The 21,854-nt window shown below is 41.0% G+C and overlaps 1 protein-coding gene across 3 annotated transcripts in view; it reads right to left on the bottom strand.

Moving 5' to 3' along the window:
• The window catches only part of srcin1b (SRC kinase signaling inhibitor 1b), a 113,629-nt gene that overhangs the window by 50,794 nt on the left and 40,981 nt on the right, over positions 1-21,854 (bottom strand). For all 3 annotated transcript variants that reach the window (XM_084342602.1, XM_084342601.1, XM_084342603.1), the window contains exons 3-4: positions 15,919-16,223; positions 2,108-2,134 (exon numbers count right to left, since the gene is read on the bottom strand). In XM_084342602.1, coding sequence (XP_084198728.1) covers positions 2,108-2,134; positions 15,919-16,223 — 332 coding nt within the window. The remainder of the gene's footprint in view (positions 1-2,107; positions 2,135-15,918; positions 16,224-21,854) is intronic.

Genomic DNA, 21,854 nt, shown 5'->3' with positions numbered 1-21,854 from the left:
ATCTCGAACATTTTCTGTCACTAGGTAATGTAAATGGTGTAATACAGTACAGATTACATTAATATTACCAGAAGAAATAAAGAGGGCATGGATAATCTTCCACCACTGACACAGAGCACTTTCACAGCTGCCTCCATTACTACACTTGGGACCGCTCAGAAGCTCTCCTGCAGCTAATCAAATAATAACCCAGGTGTAACTGGCCCGAGGGCTGAGCGCAGTCATACCTGCAAGTGAGGCACTTTAAGTTCAACTTTACACCTACGCCGTGGAGGCTGCTCAGCAAGCACATGCAGAATTTGGGGGCACAAATCAATGATGAAGCTACATGAAAAGTTTTCACAATTCATCCCGAGGGGGAACATGAATGTGTGGAGAAAATTTCAAGGCAATTCGGTCGATAGGCGTCGAGACTTTTCACGCAAAACCACAAATGTCAACCTCGTGGTGTCAGTCAAGTAAACATCACAAGATCAAACGAGTCATTGTGATTCATCCTCTGGGAATCACGAATGTCTGCGCAAAAGTTTCTGCCTGTCAATCAGGAAGAGTTTGAGAAATTCACAGAATAAATAAAAAGTAGAGCTGTCCTATCCTTTGACCTAATCACCCTGACGTCACCTCTGGGTAGAAAACTGGCAGTTGAGTTGTATTACGGAGAGATGTGAAATCAGCAAACTTGTTTATTTCTGTTGTCATTTTCAGCCGTAACTGTGACACTTAAAGTTATAGAGTTAAACGCGATGATCCGACCTATCTGACATTTCTATTGTGATTATTTTATGTAGTGTGTTGCTTTCCTAGGGTCTTTTATATCTGCACAACAGCAACATCACACATTTAAAGCTAGTTTGGTGTAAAGTCTAAACCAGAGGTGGAAATTACTCAACGACAACTCAAATTACTGTAATCAAGTCATTTTTTGGCTATACTTGTACTTTTGAGTATTTCTTTTTAAGCGTCTGGGCTCCATCGGGGGGTTTCCTACACTACTCACGGCTTCACCCATATAACAGACGTCCTGATGGGGCCTTATCGCTGAAGACTCATATTTCTCATCTGATAATCACACCGCAATAAATGTATACTCATTCAGAACCAAAGTAGCCGACTGACAGACCAACCACGCCGCGATTAAGGCCAAAAACCTGCTGGGTTTCGATTCAATATGCAGTCTGTCATCATGTTCATGTCAAGCAATTTCAGTTTGCTAGGGGCGTGTTATTCTGTTTTGCCCGAACCAATCAGTAATGAGTATATCCAACCCATTAATGCCACATTGAGTCAAGCTGCAGTGGTGGTTGCTTGAAGCTGTTAACTTGAAATTGTTCACACTGACCATGAGATATTACGATTTACGAGTTTCTGTAAATGTAAATGTACACTCATGTTGTTTCATCCATGTTTGCTGCCATTTTTGTGTTATTTTCCTTTTCTTATTGTCAGGTCCTGGCACAGGAAGACGGCATTCCCATTCTAATCCTGCCTACAAAGCTCTGGTTGGCTTAGTGTCTTTTATACACAACACCAGACCTATTTGGATCACAGGTGTGGGAAACCATCCACAGGCCTAGATAAGCTACAATGGGTTGTGTTGTCCTTTCAGACAGCGAAGTTTGAAAGCAGAAGGACAAATTCAAGCTCTTCCAGCTTCTTCCCGGCTGAACTAGACCACACATTGTTGTTCACACAGCAGCCAGGCAGGAAATCAGCCTATTTTGTGTGATAATTACAGTAGGCATAGTAGCAGCACTGAGTTACAAGAAACTGCGCTCAGTTGGACAGAAATTTACCATTTATAGCCAAATGAAAACAGAGCACTTTTGAGACCCTAGGAGGGTTTTTTTTCCTGCCAACCACCAATCAATCTCCATTTCTAGTCAAGAATTCTGTTCATTGCTGAAACCGAAATGTCACAGTGCGCCGTGCGAGAGAGACTTAAAAGAGTTAAACACAAAAGTGTGTGCCAACATGTGACCAACACTAAATGCAACGGAGAAAAGGCAAGCAGGCATGCAAAGACACAATGGGAAGTTATCCTATTAGAGACAAATCCACACTGAGGGACAGATTTACGCTGAAACACAAACACAAATTTGGCACTGACCTTGAAGCTCCAGTAGTTTGGTTGTTGCTAGGAGGGGGGAAGAAAAACAAAGAGCAAAGGAGACAGAAAAGGGACAGGGGAGGGTAAAAGAGGGGAGAAAGGATCGAGTGTGAGACGTTTTGTCATGAGTTAAGCTGCAAAACACGAAGACTGAGCAAAAGACTGACTGGATAGAACCAGAACTGAGAGAAAATGCTTTGTCACTCAGTTCTCATGTGAAGATATGTGATACCACAAAGTGTGACAAATGAAGTTTGAGAGGTTTTATGGTACGTTATTTTTATGCAGTGAGTGCGGCTCGCCCTAAAATGTGTTCAAGCGACCACAAATTACGGTGACGCTTAAGCAAACAACCCGATAAATGGCTTATTTTTTATACATTAGGCCTGGTGAGAAAATGATGGACTAATTATTGTGATGATAGCTAGATTAACTTACGTTGTCCTTCACTGCCATCATAATAGGACTTTAATTGCTTGTAATTGCCTCTCAGCAATTAATCAAATGTTTACAGTGACTTCACACACACTAATGATGCAGGGCCAGGCAGCTCCTACAGTAAATTCTACCCTTCACTCTCCCAAGATGCAGAGTCGGCTGGCGCGGACCCAGGAGCAGGATTAAAGCACTGCACCGACACTGGATTAAGAAGCTGCCATTTTCACTTCATCTCGGAGGGAGCCAACACTCGAGTCAACGTCCTTCTGATTCTTTAAGATGTAGCAGCCCAGGATGCGTGCGAGACATTCAGTCGATGCCCAAGTATTATGTTCACATGCTAATCTACACTTTAGGGACGTCCCTGTCCACATACTGCTGTAATTCTGTTCTGGGACTGTTTTGAATGGTATGTTTGGGTCCATTTGACTAATTTTAACAATCATATTATCCCAATAAGTGTGACAACTTCAGACAATGTCAGTTATCTTTCCAAGTGCCTACATTAAAGGATTCAAACAATATTATATTTGTCATGTTTTGAGTTTCTGGTTTAGTTATTTCCTGCTTTATTTTGTAGCTATATCCTCATGCATCTTGTTTTGACTTTCCACTTCCTGTCTTTGTCTCTATCCCGCCCTTTATCCGTCTACACCTCTGTGTTTTCCCCTCACTCTTTGTCAGATCATCTGTTTTCCTTCCCCATGTCAGTCCTGCGGCTTATGCCTTCTCTGTTCTTGTTTTGCTCCATGTCTTCCCTCTTTGTTCCTGCCTGTGGTCCCTGATTTGGATTTGCCCAAAGCCTGCGTCTTCTGTCTTTGCTGTCTGCCAGTCTTCTTCTTTGAATTAGAGATTCTTTATGAAAGCTAGCTCTTTAGTTCTTTACCTGCCTGCCTTGGTGTTTTGGCATTTGGGTCCTCTTTTGCAAAACTTCATAGTATTTTTCCAGCTCTCAGCCTCAAACCCATCCATTGCCTTAAAAGACATCTTTTAGAAAACTAGAGTTGCGAAGATTAATCTGTTAATCTATTGTGAGCTATGAAATGAATTGCCGATTATTTTGATATCGATTAAAGGGGCACTATGTAGTTTAGGAAAATAAGGTCCCAGAACACTGTTGAATAAAAATGAATGAAAATCATAATGAACATTGAGCACTATTGGCTTTTGTAGACACCAGTAAATATCTGTAAAGTCCCTTCCTAGCTTCTTGTTTTTCCAGGAAATGTGTCAATATGCAGAATCTTCTTTCTGCATATTGATCTTTCTCTTCTGATTAAAAGTTCTTCACAAAATCTGCACCTTTAATCTGTTTGAGTAATTTTTTTAAGAAAAAAAAGTCACTATTCTGATTCCAGCTTCTTAAATGTGATTTTTTTTTTCTTTCAGTTTTTTCTTTCCCGCACTATGACAGTAAACTGAATATCTTTGGGTTGTGGAGAAAACAAAACATTTGAGGACATCATCTTGGGCTTTGGGAAACACTGATCAACATTTTTACATTGTATAGTGACTGATCACTATAGATATTGACATTTGGTGCTCTAGTGAGTATTTGTGTCAGCAGTGTGTGTGTGGGATCAAGTCAAAATAAACTTCCATGTATGTGTTCATGGTAATGAAGGCACATGTCACTCAGTGCATCGGTGTGGCTCATTGGTGTGTTTATAATAGTTTTTGGAAAACAATGTAGCTCTGTGGCAGAGCGGATGAAGTTATATCAGGCTTAAAATAACTAAAAATAGGTTCGGGAGTGTTTTTGCTTGCTGAGTTTATCATTCAGTTGAAAGCTGATCAGCCTCCACTGAGATGACGGGGCTTCTCTCATTCAGATTGTGACCTGAATGATTTTGCATATATTTTTCGCTTCGTTATGTAGTTATCTGCATCAGTTATCAATTATCTGCTCATAAGTTCATGTGTTCAGAATAAACCCATTAGGGGCACCTTTTGACACATCCCCTGATCCCCAAAACTATCAATTAAGTTGCTGCTAAATGACAGGGGAGAGTAATGCTGATAATCAGTAAATGAAGGGAGTTTTTACTGCTGCAGAATACAGCACAGTGATGTTTTGAATAAAAGGACAGACCTGTTTCAGCTTGCCAATACCCCTGTGCACAAAGATCCATAAAGAAGACTTTCTGCACAAAGCTCTGACCTCAACCTCATCCAACGTGCATTTGATACTTTTCAGCACCTAAACTATGCTTCACTTTCAGGTTCACATTTGGTCACAACTGGTATGCAGCCCACTCAAGTTTTTGTCATTTTCTTCTGAATGAAAGGCCTGATACACTCATACTATTTCCATGGCACTGAAAACTGATCTGAAATCAAGGTCTTTGCTTTTCAGAGTCTCTTTTTAGGTCCTCACAGCCACCAGAGAGAAAAGGGTACAAAAGAGACAGAATTAATGTCTGTCCTCCAACTGAAGTGATGTAGTGTGGCTTTTACACGGCTGTTGTACACTGCACAATGACTCTGTTATCTGATAGTCAGCTTAGATTAGCTGCCTCTACCAGGAGGTTATGTTTTTATTCCGATGTGTTTGTTATTTAGCGGAACATCTCAAAAACCTTTGAACTGTTTAATTATCAACTCAAGATATCTTCTCCGTTTCCTGGACCATTGAACTTACTGAACCCACAGTATATACATTCATTGTAGAAAGAGTCTGCAGCCTTTGCAGCAGCTGCTGTGTTTGTGTTTGCATGCTGATACCAAGCTGGTATAATGGTGGCTCCTCAAGAGGTACGCATAGCTGCTAAAGCATCAGTTACATCAGAAATTGAGAGTATTCCTTTGAAAGAAGAGCAGAGAACAGATGTTTTCGCTCTTCTCTTGGCTTCTCTCGTTAAGAGTTTGATTTCCTAATTGGCTCCACTGGTTGTCACACTCTCCTCACACAATGGTTGATCTGATTGGATGAAGTTAGCCAGAGATAGACACTAACAGACAGATAGTTCATCCAATCAAATGTGAAGTATGCCTTTGAAAGAGCCTGCCCTATTTCAAACAGGCTCTAAGAGCGACCTCCCAGATGGTTCTGAGTAACAAACCATCTGCGCCAGGTTATTAGTCATAAACATATTGGACAAACTGAAATTTTGACCCAATGACTGGGCTGGACAAAAAGTAAAGAGATGTTGAAAACTTTTACAATTAATCCTAAAGGTGGTTTTGATGTCTGTAAGAAATGTTAAGACAATCCTTCCAATAGTTTTTGACATATTTCACTCTGACTGACAGACCAACGCTGCCATCCAGATAGCCAGACTGCTAGCTGCTTGCATAGCTGAAACAATCTTCTTAATAAAAATACCAAATCTAGAGAATTGTGGAAATTTGAAAGTAATTACAAAATCACTGTTTGTTCCACAGTTTGGTTTATTTTATCAAAAACTAAAGTTTAAGAGGTTAAGCAAAATCAACCAACTGATTCAGCTGTTTAAGATTCACCATATAAAGCTGTAAATAATCGTTATTGGAGATCCAATAACAATGTAACCATCTTCAAGTAGTGCAAAGCTAAAATACAAACTAGTTCGGTGCAGACCAATGAAAACAGTCTGTTTATCCAAGTTCTCTGCCTCTAAAGAAAAGACAACAGTGATCTTAAAACCCATCAAGTAATCACACGCGATGGCACCGAATTAGCTTCTGGGCAAGAGAGGGAGGTTTGGAACCGGCAGCTCTTAGTATTTGGGCCAAGATGTCGGCTTCTATACTTACTGTTTTATTGCGGTCTCGTTTAAGAGACTCGCGGCGGATCAGGGGCTTTGACTGTAGGTGTGAGCAGAACTTGCAGATGTCACTACAGGCGTCTGTTAGAGGTTCAGTCAGGAGTAATTGAATGATGTATAGACCTCATCACAGCCACTTAGACTTGCAGCTGAGAGTCTGATTTGACACGTAATGAAAAATAAAGGAACAATCAATGAAGCGCCACCATGTTGCAAATAAGAGGCATCATTCTTTTGTGTTTTGAGAGATGAGTGAAAGGAGTGTGTTTAAGTACTCAAACTACATTGATTGTCGGGGATGATTACGACTACAGATTACATTCTTGCAGAGAAACGTCCGACCCTGACTCATCACGTTTACAGAGAACAATTCAACGTCGTAGAACTAGACAATGATCTCAAAAATTAATGTGAGAGTATTGTTCTTTTTGAAATGTTTTTTTCAGTACCAATTATTTGAAATCAAGGAGGTTAATAAGTGAAATTTGGAACTGATATTCATTTTTCTCTGATAGACCAATATTTTTTGGACATTTTCTAGACTCAATGATCATAAAAAATACTTTGCAGAACGATGTCTGTCTCAGTGGAGCCTCGATGGGGTTAATATTAACATAATGGGCTTTTAAATCATGATGTTACGATGGCAGAGGGCTGGATGACTGTCAGCCCAGCCCTTAGCCAAAAAAATCATATGAAGCTCAACACGTCGAACGAGCATACCCATTCTCACCGCTCCCAGCTTATTCACCTTTGAGCCCTTCCAATAATACTCACAGCGGTTTGTGTGAAATATTTGCTAGTCACCTTTTTTGCTCTCAGCGTGTCTGAAACACAGACGTCTGCAAACCCACAAAAAACTGTCACAACAACCCATTTGCAACGATTTAATGGAAAGTGAGAGTGTGCAGATTTGACACTGCAGCGTCACTACATTAATCAAAAACTGACTTGCACTTCTCTGTAAACTTTAGATGGTTTGATATTCAGAGCGCAGGTGTTTTTCTATATATTATCTGAACTCCATCGCATATGCTGTGAGAGCTTTGGAAAAAATGAACTCCCTTAATAATTAAACTAAGGTGTAGGTGGAACTTAACTCGTGTTTGAGCAGCTGCTCTGGGAGCCGCCTGGATCCCAAATATTTTCTCTGCTCTCGTCTGAAATCTCAGAAGAAACTTTTGAAATTCAACTCACTTTATTCTTGAATACAGAGTCAAGGAAGCCAGATAGAAAAAGCAGCGTTCGGGATAGAAAGACCACCAGGCCTTTGGGCTGTTGTGACCCAGATTTCAGATTTCTGCGTGGTTTGTAGGCCTCTCTGTCCAGGCCCGGTGACCAGAACAGAGCAACCTGATCTGATGCCACCCAGCCTGCGTCAGATTTAGTTTCACTACAACTAGACAAAACAATGAGTCTCCTTTTCTCACATTTGATCAAACATTTGGATTCAGAGTCTACATCCCAAACATTCATTGGGGCTTACTGTCCTTCAGTTCCTCTTTTGCAGATAGATTAGTGGAGTTGACACAGAGACCATCATCGGCAAGTTATATTCAGCAAAATATTTAACTTCAATTTAGTTCATCTATTTGATGAGGACTTAATTGGCCATTTAAGTCTTGAAAGTTGTCTGCGATCACATTTTTTTCTTTAATCTGTGACTTAAACTTTTAACAAGGCCACAAAGATAGACTTTAAGAAGTATGAAGGGAGAAAGATACTTTCTCTTGGCACTTTTTTGTAAATTAAAGTGTTGAGTTTTCAGCCTCATGAAAGTACTTCATTCAGTCTTCATTACCCCCCAAAATCTTACGGATTAATTAATTATTGCTTTTCTTAACACTTAGTTGAAAAATTTAACATTTTATAGCATTTCCTTACCATCCTAACATTTACAGTATCCATCAGACCAGCATGTTACATTATCAATAATATTAAGCCATATTTTGGGTTTTCTTTTACTATTTGTCTTGACTCGATGGTCCAGGAAATTCTGCCCTTACACTGGAAAGTTTACGTAAAGACATTTTAAAAAAGGGTTAATCTTCAAGCATTTAAACTTAGTAGAGAAAGATAAATGTTTGTTTATAAAGCCGATGAGATGAGGGATTCCACCATTTTGCAGCTTTTTCTCTACCTCACTGTCACTGAAGCTTTTATGGTTTATACAAATATGCAGATGACTTGGCCTTTGGTGGCCTTTTGTATAATGGTGATGTGATTGAAGAGGTGGCATATTATAAACTATGTGACTGCTCTACAGACTTACTGCCAGGAAGTGCACTGGAGCTTACCTCCAGTAAAGCAGAAGAACTGATTACTTACTTAACTTAAACGGGACTTAAAACCATAATCGTCACAATCAAAAGGTCTGCCAGTGGGACCTTTACTATTTTCTATATTGAGGTTTTTATGTTTTAAAGAAAAGTCTTTATTCTACCTGCTCATACGACTTAATACATTTTGGTATGACTCAGCAAATTCTCCAAGTAATCTAAAAATCTCCCAAATGGCTCTTTTTCTGTTTCCTCTGTCCTGTCAAGTCTATAACTACAGCTTTTAGTTTTGCTTATTAAATTTGCCTCAAGAAGGTAAAATTCTCATGCAAAGTTCTTGTCAGCTTTTACAGAGGAGCAATAGAAAACATCCTAACTGGAAACATCAGAAATCATGGCCCAGGACAGGAAGGGTAATAAAAACAGTCCAGAACATCTCTGGTACCCATCTACAGAGCATCAGTCACAACGTCGAATTGAGATGTCTGCGCAGAGCCCAAAGGAAACTCAAAGACGACACCCACCCCAGCCACAGTCTGCTCACCCACACAGAAGTAACCGCTGCAGTGCCACCAGACTACAGAGCAGCTTCATTCCCACAGACCACTAATAGAGAACGGATGCTGCAGAGCCAGTACAGCATATTCATATTTTATCAGCAATCAGACACAAAATACACAGATACCGATAATCATAAAAATGCCAATTATCAGCCCTGATAATTATGAATGGTACCGTAACCTGAACAGTAAACGCAGGAAGAAGGTGTTGAGGTCTATCAGAAGGACCATTAAGCTCAAGTCTTACTTCGAAGAATATTTATAAGACTACAAAAGTCATTTAACCCACAGAGATGTCAGCCTGCTTAATTCTTAAAGACTTGATTTTAAACTTCCACTGTGTTTCATTACTTGGAGTATTAATACTGTCAGTGCTGCTGTTTTATGTGCACAGACTGTTTTACTGTTTTAAATTGCCAGATGGGCACCTCACTGGACATGAAATTAAAATATACTTTAAAAAACTACTCTGTCTGCGGTCACTAGATTAGATTCGGTATATTTTCAGAATCACGTTCAAGCTGCTCATGACTATGCTGCACAAGTTTCAGTGTTGTGATGAACTCTTCACCTTGGCAGATTGATCATTGCCTTCATGTAAATCAATAAACGCCCACTTACATTCACTTTCTGCCTCATCCTTGCAAAAGAATAGTAACACTGTCAACAGTAACAGGATCATTTCTCAACATACAGAGCTGACGAACCTCTGTAACCTCCAGCTGACTTCATGTTTTCAACTCTGACGCACTTCCGTGCGGTGGCTTCATAATTACAAACTGACGAATAGGTGTTAATGTTATCTCCTCTCTCACAGGTGCCCCTCAGAATCATTGTGACAGAAACAAACAGCTGATAATTGTAAAGTCAAGCACCCACTGTGAGATAATCCCCAATATATCTTAACATCCACACGGAGCCGTGCACTGTGTAATCACCCCCTCGCTTGGTTTATTCACCTTAAATTGGAACGGCAAAATCTGCCGCCAAGTCACTCCGCAAAATAATTTAATGCACCAACAAGCGGACATTTTTTGGAACATAAAACCTGTCTCATCTAACACAAACAGGCCCCCTATGCACCGTGACTCTGTGATTACTGCCTGCAATATTTCTCAATCACTTGAGCTGAAATCCCAAGGCACTCATATGCACAGAGACAGACAGAGCTTAGAGAGACAGAAGAGAAAGAGAGGGATGAGCAGAGAGACATGCGAGCCTGACCTGCATGCCAAGTAGCCATTTTTGTACCCACCCTCTTTTTTTTTTTTTTCCTTCCTCCCCTCACTCACAGTCCGCTTGGCTTCCTCTCCAGCCCAAACACACACACCAACACATGTGCGCTCACTCGTACACCAATGCACAGTCTCTTCTTTTTCTTCTTCTGCATTCACATACATACATGAACACACATCGCCGCGGCAGCGCAGACACACCTGGTCAACACCTGCCTGCTTGGGAGCCAAAGGACCCTCCCCTAAAAACACACACACACACACACGCACTTCTACACAGGAGAGGATGAGTGTGTGCTCATCAAGCCTACCTGTCTTCACACACACACACACACGCCTCCACATACAATAAGAAAACACATACACACACACACACACACACACACACATTCCTGCACTTCACATCACTCCCTCATCATCCACGCAGCAGCACAAGCGTCACACAGTCATGGCAGCACCACAGTCTCAGCTGAGGATGCAAGGACGGGGTTAGAGAGAGTTACCGTTGCTACTTAATGAGCACGTCGGCCGCCTGGTGCATCCTCGCGCTCCGCACGCCTCCCTCTTCCTCCTCCCCCCTCTCCATTTTTTTTTTTATTCACTGCGGCTCTGTGTCTTTCCCGCGCCCTGAGGATCCGCCACAGTCCCCCTCGCTGGTACCCGTAGTAGCGCCTAAGAGGCAGTTAGCATCTCTTCCTGCCCCTCCTCCTCCTCCTGTCCTGTCCTCCACTCTCTCTCTCTCCCGCTCTCTCTCTCTCTCCCTCCCTCTGTCAGTCTCTCTTGCCCCTCGTCCCTGCTGACATAAAAAAAACCCTCCCTCCTTCCTTCACTGTCTCCTCTTGTCGCTTGTTCTCTCTCCTGCTCAGTACAGCGTGTGCCTCCTTCCAAAGCCCAGGCAGTGCCAACCATATGATATCACTCCGTTGCCTTATATGGGAAACGGTGGGTTGCCATGACGACAGCAGACTCCACCTGTTTCTCCATCTCAACCTCTTCTCTCTCTCTCTCTCTCTCTCTCTCTCTCTCCCCCTCTGTGTCCGTCCACCTTTCTCATCAGGAGATAGATAGCGTGGTTTTTGGGTAAATAGATGTGCAGGAGCAGAGAGTGGGTGGAGAGGAAGGCGGAGCTGGAAGGGGGAGATGAGAGGAGAGCAGACTGAGATGTGATGGACAGAAGCTGACGGAGGTTCGCAGGGAGAAAAAGGAGAGACAGAGAGAGGGCACTTAAAGGAGTAGTTCTTATTTTATTTCTCACAGAGAGTGAGGTGAGATGGTAGACTTCTATGTCTGTGTGTTCAGTAAGGGGCTGGTTAGCCTAGCTTAGCATAAACGCCTGGGGGCAGAGGAACAATTAGCCTGGCTCCGTCCCTAAGTTAGGAAATCAACCTCTGAAGCTACTAATTAACATGTTTTGTCTCATTTCAAACATGAATTCTCAGTTAAACAAACAATACCAAAACCATCGTATTTAACCAGAAGGCTGTGGCTGCATACTGTAGGCATGAGCATCACGTCAAATCTACTGGTAGCCGTACAGCTGATAAACGAGCCAGTGATTCTGATGCATGAAATGTGAGCGCAGACCTGGTGTTGTTCTCCATTTGTGCTGGCCAGGTTCAGTTCTGGTTTAGTTCTTCAGCTAAACAAGGATGCTATCTTTCTAAAGCCTGAGCCGGAAAAATATCTGCAGAATATCTGCCTCAAAAACTGAGACAAATAATGATGAGATTAATGCAGCTGCACGTGCCGTTTAAACTGTCAACAGACAACTTTAGCCCCCAGTGAGTCTTAAGGGTCTGTGTCAACGTAGCATTTTTGGGCAGGCTGTGTCTCAGGAGGTAGAGTGGGTCGTAAAGTAATCGAAAGGTCGCTGGTACGATTCCCCCGGCTGCACGTTTAAGTATCCTCGCACGGCATTCTGACTTGTCTTGTTTAATTAAGGTCTCAGTCTGAGGTTGTTTTGTAAAAGTTTTTGAGTGCACCTGGTTCGGTACGATGTTGATCATTAACAACAAGCCTCCTCCACACACGGCTCACCTGCTGTTGTGAAAACAAAATCGTGGGTGAAAAATCCCAAAGGTGAATTGGGGTTTTTGGGAAACGTTATTAAACATACTGCTGAGGAAGAACGTCTACAGAGCAGATACAGAGAGAGAGAAACGGAAAGACGAGGGGCGAGGCAAGCCAGTGTGCATGCACAGGATCAGAGCTGGAAAGAGAACTAAGGGGAAAAGCAAGGTGAGCAGATTCAATCAGAGTAAACCGATTACTTTAGTAGACACTATCAAATCAAAATGGTGAAATAAGAAGTATCCTACTAGAAATAAGGTAATGTGTTTTATAAAAATATTTTAAATAGATAAATATATATTAAAGCTGTGGACATTTCCCCCTGCCTTCCACCTATCTTTATGCTAAGCTAGGCTAAACACATCCCGAGTCCAGCTCCCTAATTAACACATTAAAATCTTCTCAGTCTGGGAAAGACAGCAAATATATTTCCCCAAATGTTGAACCTCCTTTAAGCTCCGCAGAGAGACGCTGCAGCAGGCTGTTCTGTGACCATCTGTCACAGGTATCAAGTCAGAGCAGGTGGTGATTGATGGCAGAATGAAAGAGAGCGCAGAGATGGAGAGAAAAGAGATATGATGGACTTTAATACTTCACATTCTGACATTTTCTCACTGTCTCACTTAAATCCCTTTCTCCATACTCCATTCAGCCTCTTTCAGATGATAACCACTTAAAAAGTGGCCATTACTGACCCAGCAAGCCGGTCATAAAAATGCCTCCACTGTGTGTCTGAAGCCCCCAGAGGCATCGCGCCACATAATGCGCCTGTGTGGGTTTCCGAGTCCGCCGACGAGCTGTTATTATCTCCCAGGAAGAAAATGTTCACATGTGGAAACAGAGAGCACTCAGAGAGCTTAAACCTCCCCCGGGCTGCACTCTCCTCTCGATATGTTATTTGGATAGAAATCTGGATCTCAAATATATACAGTGATGAATAAATTGATATTTTTCTAAAAAAAAAATTAAAAAAACTTGGATACTCACTCGGAATAAAAACTAGTTCCCTACTTGAAATTCTTTGAAATCTGTTGATATGTTTTTAATACAATCTGTGACAATAGTTTAGTTTCTGTTTAAATGTTGCACAGGTTTGAATCATATTTGACATTTCTGTACATTTCTCTCTACCTTATGCAAATGCATTCAAGGGAACATGACAAGATTACATCACATCACGCATCGATGACATTTCACTGATGCTTCCCACCTAACATGTATTTTTAGTATTTCCTAATGAATTAATTTGTCTCTTCTGATCCATGTGTGCCTTGTGAAGAAGTGGGTGATAGGGATGAAATTCTCACTCAAAGTATAGGTACTTTTATACTGCAATATTCATATCAATGTGATACAGTAAAGCAATTAAAAAACTTTTTGGATGGATGAAAAAAACCTCATTGAAAAATCTGCATTGGCTCATTCAACAGACATCGATTTACAACTCTGCCAACAATGGGCAACGTTACAAGATTTTAAAGGGGTTAAGTCTGGCAAATTTATATTCTCTTGGTTATATCGGCCAAGCGAAGCCCTCTGGTGTTTTGAATCTGTCACTATGGCAACAGAAGTGAGGGGGGTCCTTCTCGTAGAGTGGAGTCGGGCTGCAACTAACAATTATTTTCATTATCAATTAATCTGCCGATTATTTTCATGATTGAGCCATTAATCATCTTTTTAAATGTTTAAATTTAAACGTCTTTAAAATTTCGTCTTTTGTCCAACCAACAGTCCAAAAGACAAAGACTCTTTATTATACAAAGAAAAGCAATAAATCACATTTAAGAAGCTGGAACCAGCTGGAAACGATTAAATCAGTTATCAAAAACTAATTTTTTCTCTTATGTGACTAGTGGAGTGACAGCATGACAGAATGGTTTATCTACAGGAGAAGAATAATCTTCATCAATTTGTTTGTTACGTTTTAATCTGAATTAAAAGGCAGGACCGAAATGAAGATTCAGATCGACAGATACATGTGTTTCTTCTTCCTATGTAACAATGTCTGTGTACTGTTCCTGTTAAACAAACTGAAACATAAATATTTTTAGACACTGGAACAGAAATGTCGAGAATGTTTCCTTCTCTCTTTGTCACATCTTCTTTCTTACGACGTGCCGACTTTTCTACTTTAGACAAGCATATGAACTTTTAACTTTCCAACTTTAACTTCTGTCTTCTTCTTTTTGAATTTCTGGCACTTCTGACAAGCAACAATATGTAGGGATGGGAATTGAAATCCAGTTCTAGTTGAGAACTGGTTCCGAATCTGTCCGATTCATCGGAACCGTGTATCTCACAGCTATATCAATCAAACTCAAACTCAAGCGTCTACGCAGCTGGAAACTAGCCACAGGAATCAGTCGGCGAGGAAGAACTGATCTAAAACGTGGCATCATTTCATGGTAAAAGATGACAGCAGTGCTAGATGTAATGCCTGTAATATGATCATTTCAAATCCTGGTGGAAACATCCACAATATGCTAAAACATCTGTCTACACAATGGAGGCTTGAATTTTACTAATGTATTTCACACTCTACACACAAGTGCCACTGCTCGTAAATATTCTGTTATAATAACATTAGTGCCACGCAGGCAGGCTTAGCAGATGTATCTTAGACCAGGAAAACCTGAATTTCAAGGAATTCTGTACACATACTCTCTCATTTCATCCATTTTTAGACGATGTCAGGTTGACTGATGCTTCAGTTAGCTCTCAGGATACAGCCAGCATGCCATTTTTCCATCGGCCTTCCCCTGTGTTTAGATTTGGAGATAATAACGTTGCGTTGACACTGAAAACCTGTGTCGGCCTCCTTTTTCCACACAGAAAACTGATCAGGAGTCAGACAGATAAGAACAGTCGATAATGGCATTGATATCAATGAAATCTTATCATTTCCTATCCCTGCCAATAAGCTTCCATCTTAAAAGTAAAGAAACATCTCGTAAAAAACATCCAGAGTCAAAGTTTGACCTTATGCTGTTCTAGTTTTTCTTTTAAATATAATATATTCTGTTTTAGCATCTGTACTACTAATGATAAGGGAATGTAAACAGCTCATAAGAAGTATTATCCTGTTTCCTGCAGGATCACATGGACACCTTTAATACCACTTTTAAATTGAGAATAAGTAAAACCTTCCTCGTTTGTGGTCCTTTGATATTTTTCAGTATATTTCTGTTGTGATTCTCAAAGGAATGTGTGCTCTGTATTTCCCGTCTCTCTGTAAAGGAAACTGCTTTGTGCCGACAGTAATAATACCACACTATCACACATGTTTGAGGTTTGGTGCAGGAGAGTCCTTCATGTCCTCCATTTTTATGGAAACTGAGGACTGTTGCTTATGATCTGTAGTATGAACAATGATGTTTATGACATGACCACCACTGGTGCAGCTTAAATAAAACCCATGTTACCATGACAAACATTCTCTGTTGTGTCAGCTAATTAGTTGCGAGACGTGTTCTGTGAAGATACCTGTCGTCCAGCAGGAACCGAGCCCTGCGACATGCTGCCGGGGCTGTTGGTGTACTTGTTTTTCTGGAGATCCATGAGGGCGTCTCGCTGGCGCTCGATGTCCGCCTTGTGGATGCTGTTCAGGGCCTCCAGGCTCTTGGCGGCCACCGAGTTGTGCCGGCGGTCCAGCGAGGACGACGTGAACCCCCCATTGGTGTTGTCGGGGAACCGCCGGGCCCCGCGGCCGCCGCCAGCCAGGGTGTGGTAATCCCGCGGGAACTCGGCATCACCGGCAGAGATCATGGGACCCTTTCTCTTCTCTCGACCTGCAGCAGAGTGGTGGTGTAGAGACGGGGGATGAGAGAGAGTGAAGAAGGAAGCGAGCAGTTAGACAACTAGATACATTCTTAGTGACGCCATTTCATCGTATGATAAAGTGATAAAATACTTGTTTATGTTTCTGGCATTTGTTAAATTGTTTTTGTTGGTCTATAAATACTTAAGCACAGCTGGCATGTTCCCAAATAATACTACAAAGCTTGTAGAATGATTAAATACTTTTCAGGTAGGATTAAGATAAATAATGACGCAGAGACTTGAATCAACAGTGTTCATGGAGTCAGATAAAGTATCCACACACTGGATTAAAGATCCTGAACAGTCGATGTTTGGACCATACCAGTTCTTCAGCAGGCAGTAGGTTATGAAAAAGCAACACTCTCTAGTCACTCCAGCAGTTAATGTCGTTATCGTCGATACTGAATTTGATTTCAGTGTCGAAATTGAAGACTCATTTCGATCAAAATCAAGACACCCCTAGTTGGCAGCACCATCAGCTGCTCCGTGAAGCATTGATGTTGTGGCCCAGCAAAGTACAGATGTAATCATCCGGATTTTTAATTAAGTAAATATCAAACATGTTTGATGCCCCGATGAGTCTGTGAGCAGTTCAGGAGGCTTCAGACGGGATCTTTAAACACCTCAACATTACCAGATAATCTATGTCAAACAGTGTGTTTTGAACTGGCAGTGCACTAGTAATTTTAATAAAAATGAGTGACTCATATCAGTAGATTTCAAGTCTCTGCAAGTTCGAAGTCATGGCTTAGTGAAGTAAATAGAAGCTGCCTGAAAGGAGGGAAATCAATCTAATAACAATCAGCCATAATGTGAAGTACACATATTGTTTATAGTCAACAAGCAAATGCACGGATACCCGATCATGTTGTAGTGCTTTAAACTTCTCATTACACTGTGAGTGAGAAGGAAGTTGGTCGGTGCCAATATCACAGCACATTGTGTAAACACACAGTAGTTAATAGGTTGGACCTTGAGGCCTGTCAAGTGAGCAGCAGTGAGAGTGTTAATGTGAGGACGAACAGCAGGAACATCCAGGCACTGATTTTGTCCGGGAGCTGCCTGCACAGCACATTAATGTCTGGAAGAAACACTGTTTTCTCTGTTTGTCTCTCCCTTAACATGAACACACAGACCTACAGTTCTACACACAAACACACACACACACGTGAGGGGAACAACACAAAAACACAAACACACCTCTAGCAATATAGAGCCCTTGAGAAAACAGCTGCAGCATCTGTCTATTCCAACAACTGTGACTGTCCTGGGAACCCCGAGGCAACAGAAAACAACGTCTCCTGCTATTATCAGACCGCACGACTGTCTCGCATCGGTGTCAGAATCAGTCAAGGAGAAGTGACATAAATGGAAATGATGGCTTCTTGTTTGGGGACAGATTTACTGCCCTCTTGTGACCAGTGAAACACAAAGCACTGCTGACCAGGTGAAGATGACCACTTACAGGTAAACTGTTAACAGATTCAGTTTTGTTTTATTTTGGATCGTTTAAAAAGAAACATGGAAATAACCATGGGAAGTAATGTTTACAGTAGGCCTTAGCCGATACTAATACCTACCGTAAATAACATGAAACAGTTGTCATTATGTCAAAGATAGCGTAGTGTAGATATAGAAAGGGTATGACATGAAACAATTTCCAACCAGCTTTGTTTCACTACAGTTTTAGTGGCATATGCAAATAAACAATGTCAACAATTAAACTTCTCTTCATTTTGCCTGCCGCCATATTGTTTCTGTTCTGATAAACAGAGGCTGAAAAAACTCTGATCAAACTACGGTGACCAGACGTCCTGAAAACATCCCAAATCCTGTCCTCATTGTCCTAAAACTTAATTTAACCAAAGTTTAGATTAGTTATAGCCTAATTAAACATTAAATACTGACCGTTGTGAAACACTTTCTGGGTGTCACCCTGCAGCTGGCTCTGCATTGCTTAGCTGTTGTTGTTTTCAGCTATGCTCATCACAACAAAGACAACAGTCCAAAACCCAAATACTCTTCATCTAATTTAAGAAGCTGGAACCAGCAAATGAATGGCAATTTTTGCTTGAACAATTACAGCGACGATTAATCCAATTTCAAATAAGTCGACAATTAATTTTCTTTTAATCGACTTATTTGTTAATGGACTTATCGTCGCAGCAACAGCAACTGGAAATCAAGAGACAATTCTGGAAAATGAACAAACAGTCTCTGTAACCAGAGCTGAAATGATGTGTTATAATACACAGATACATTCGATATAAACTGTATATAATCACCGGAGGTTGTGCTCAATTTTCTTCCTTGTTCCTGTTTCTGTAGTTGTTTCTTTAAGATACATTACCAGTGGCCAGTAGAGTCTCAGCGTAGAGTCTCTATACTGTATTGATCTGTGCTATAATGCTGTGCTCTTATTTGCCTGCTGGGCAACAAAAGGTGCTCTGAAGCCTCTTCAAGCCCTTAAACTTCATTAGCTTGCAGTTAAGAAACTGTGATGCAGCTTGAAATTCAGCTACTGACGACAGCAACTGATCCCCCATTAAGGTCCAAGTTAGAGCTACTTTTACTCTTAATGCATCAAAGCCAGCATATGATAACAACACACTGGGTAAACAGTATATATTACTGGTACCAATATAATAATTGGGTTGTGACAAACTCACAGTTTGTGTTTACAGAAAGGCAATGTTTATTTATTTATTTACTGAGGGTAAGAGCGTGGGTTTGGTTTCAGGGATTCAGGGATATATCAGGGATTCAGAGATTTTTTTTAAAGTCAGTAGAGCACATCTACCAGAAAATAAATAAATACACCCTTAATTAAGAGTTTTGTGAACAGGGTGTCAGACACTTGAATTTAATACTTTAAAGAAAGTTTCAAGATCATTTTAAAGGTATAATTTGTCTAATATGGCCAAAAATGAACGGGCAGCATATTAGTGACTGACAGCTGCTGCTCTGCTAGCTATCCTTGGTTTTAGCCAGCTACCTTTAGCTAATTAGCTCAGTTAGCCATGGAGCTAGTGGCCTTATTAACTGATTGGAGTTTGCCTTGACTGCGACCATGATGGGGGATCCTCTCGGGCCCAGTCTGGGACTGAACCCAGCCTCTGAGGGCGACAGATGCCAGTTTGAACACAGGGGGTACAGTACAGAGGTGATTTACAGAAGCTCTGATCAGGACTATGACTCCGGGGACGAGAAGACAACAGGGGACAGGAGAGGCATGGCGCAACAGAGGAGCGACAGGGAGTCCAGCGTGTAGAGGTGAATTATTCTCACATATTACTCTGTGAACTGAGGATTTAGATGACTGTGGGAAGAAAATACTTTTTTTGGTGAGTCGAGTTTGAATGAAGTGTTTTAAGTTTTAATGAGCCAATTAAGCTCATCCTAGTTAGGTAAAAGAGAGAAACTTGAAGTCAGATGGTGTACGGTTGGATTTTTTTTCTGTTTAGTGAGGAAAATAGATGTAATTATATTTCCTTACTTAACATTTTGTGAGTTATTTTTTTTACTTGTTAGACTAATTAGCAAACTCGTCACATGCTCGTATCTGTCAGGTGAAACTACGGGAGCAATCAGACTACCTCTTGCTTTATGAAGTGGCATTACGTCATGTGCCGGGGCTAATTTTTTTTTTTATTCAAGCATTGCATGTAAGTATAAAAGGTAGGTATGTGGTATTTATGTGGACCTGAGCAGACGTAGCCTCTATGTAGGTATATTGTTATCAGAGTGATTTGTGAGTGCAAGATAAAGTAAAAAGACTGTGGTAGGTTTAAAGCTCTAACATCAGAAATTTGTACTTTCACGATATTTTAAGGGCCTGCAGACACTCTGATTAATCTGTGTTTCTTGTAATTTCAAAAGCACAGAGGCATGATGAACAGCCATTTCCTCAGATGTTACTCCTCCAGGGATTCAGCCTAACAACAGCAATATTTGTAGCTGTTAAGCGTCTGGAGGAAACATTTGAGTTGGTCCCAGATGTAAATCCTCCAATAGGAGCGCAGAGGCATGCCGGTGTGTATCCATGGCAGGAAGGGAAAAAAAAAAGAGCGTTATAAAACAGAGGGGGACTGTGAGAGACGGAGGGAACATCTAGACGAGAGCTTGTCACTTTAATTTATGTGAAGCCTTGAGCAAACCCCTCTGTGTGGGGAGGACGGGGGAGGCGGGGGAGTATGTATGTGGGACAAAGACATTCTATATTTTACCATGAGAAGCACTGCTGGTCATCAGCTGCAGGAATTCATTTCACTGGGTGGTAAAGGCGAGTGTGTTACAGTGATGATGCAGAACATCTGTCCTACATTTGTACCTGATTCATCCACAGCCTCATCATTTGATCTAAACGTGTTATTTATATTCATAGAAAAACATGCAATCACAACTGGCAGCTGCCCAAAACAACCAGTGCTCACTCACTGCCTGACGACAGCTCGCTGCAGTGGCACTGCTGCTTCATCAATTATTACTCTTATTTCTTACACAGACATTTGGGGTTTTTGGTTGCAGATTTAAAGATTTGTCTTCATTAATACATTTTGTAATATCAGCCTGTTATCTATAAAATAGAGTTGTGTCGTGTTACCAATCAGATTGGGCTTTTCCATACACAAGCTTGACTCAGTCTGACTTGTCACGTCAGCACAGCGTGGCAGGGATTCGATTTACCATTACAACAAGGCTACCTGCTTAAAGTTGGCTTGTGTTGAGTAGTGGTTAAAGAAACAGCTGTAAACTCTCCCTCCCTGCAGTATTATCAAAGAATCGGATTAGCTCAACTCAACGCCATAAAACTGGAAGCGAAAATGCAAATCAGTGCTGCACGGTTTGACTCGCCGTGGCCGAAAGCGCCAACAGTGTTGTAGGCAGGACACTGAGTGAGACCAGAGTGTTGACTACAAACAGAGAGGATGCTGCTTCTCATTTTTTTAAATGTATTATTTCATCAGCAATCAGACAAAGAAAACTCTGATTCTGCTAATTGGGAAAATGCTGAACATCCAATCGGAAAATAGGTCTATCCCTTATTATGCTTAAACAAATAGTCCATCATTCTTATTGTTATTGGACAATTTGTAGACAATTATGTTTAACTGTATGCTCAATTGATCAGACTTGTGTACCGACTAAAAGTTACGCTACCTGAGAAGTTAATCAGCAGTAATTCACTGAGAAAGTCCCAAATCAACATCTGTTAGTCTGTATTTTACCTCTAATCACAACGAAATACAACCTTAACACAGATATTTTCAGGAACTTTTGCAGGAAGTGATTAGGATTTGATGTGTTTCTTTAATGTGACTCCTTTTTTGATTTGTTTTTCAGCTGCAGCTCAAGTATAAAGATGTTGTTTCTGATTTAGACTTTAATGGTTTATGACAGCACAAAATATTTCTTCCTTTATTTGTTCACAGATTTAAATGTTGGATTTTCGCTCTCAAGCTCACATTATCAAACAATAGCGACATAATGACATTTTCCATTTCAGTGTTAGTTTAACTTGCATAGTTATTCCTGTTCCATTTAATTCATTACGTTTTATTCTGGCCCGTAATGTCAAGTCTGATCTATTTTGTGTATTC

This window comes from Pagrus pagrus (genome assembly GCF_965226575.1).
Source record: "Pagrus pagrus genome assembly, chromosome: 21".
Taxonomy (NCBI): Eukaryota; Metazoa; Chordata; class Actinopteri; order Spariformes; family Sparidae; genus Pagrus; species Pagrus pagrus.
Note: the sequence above shows the minus strand (reverse complement) of the source record. Positions and strands in the feature narration are given on the sequence as shown.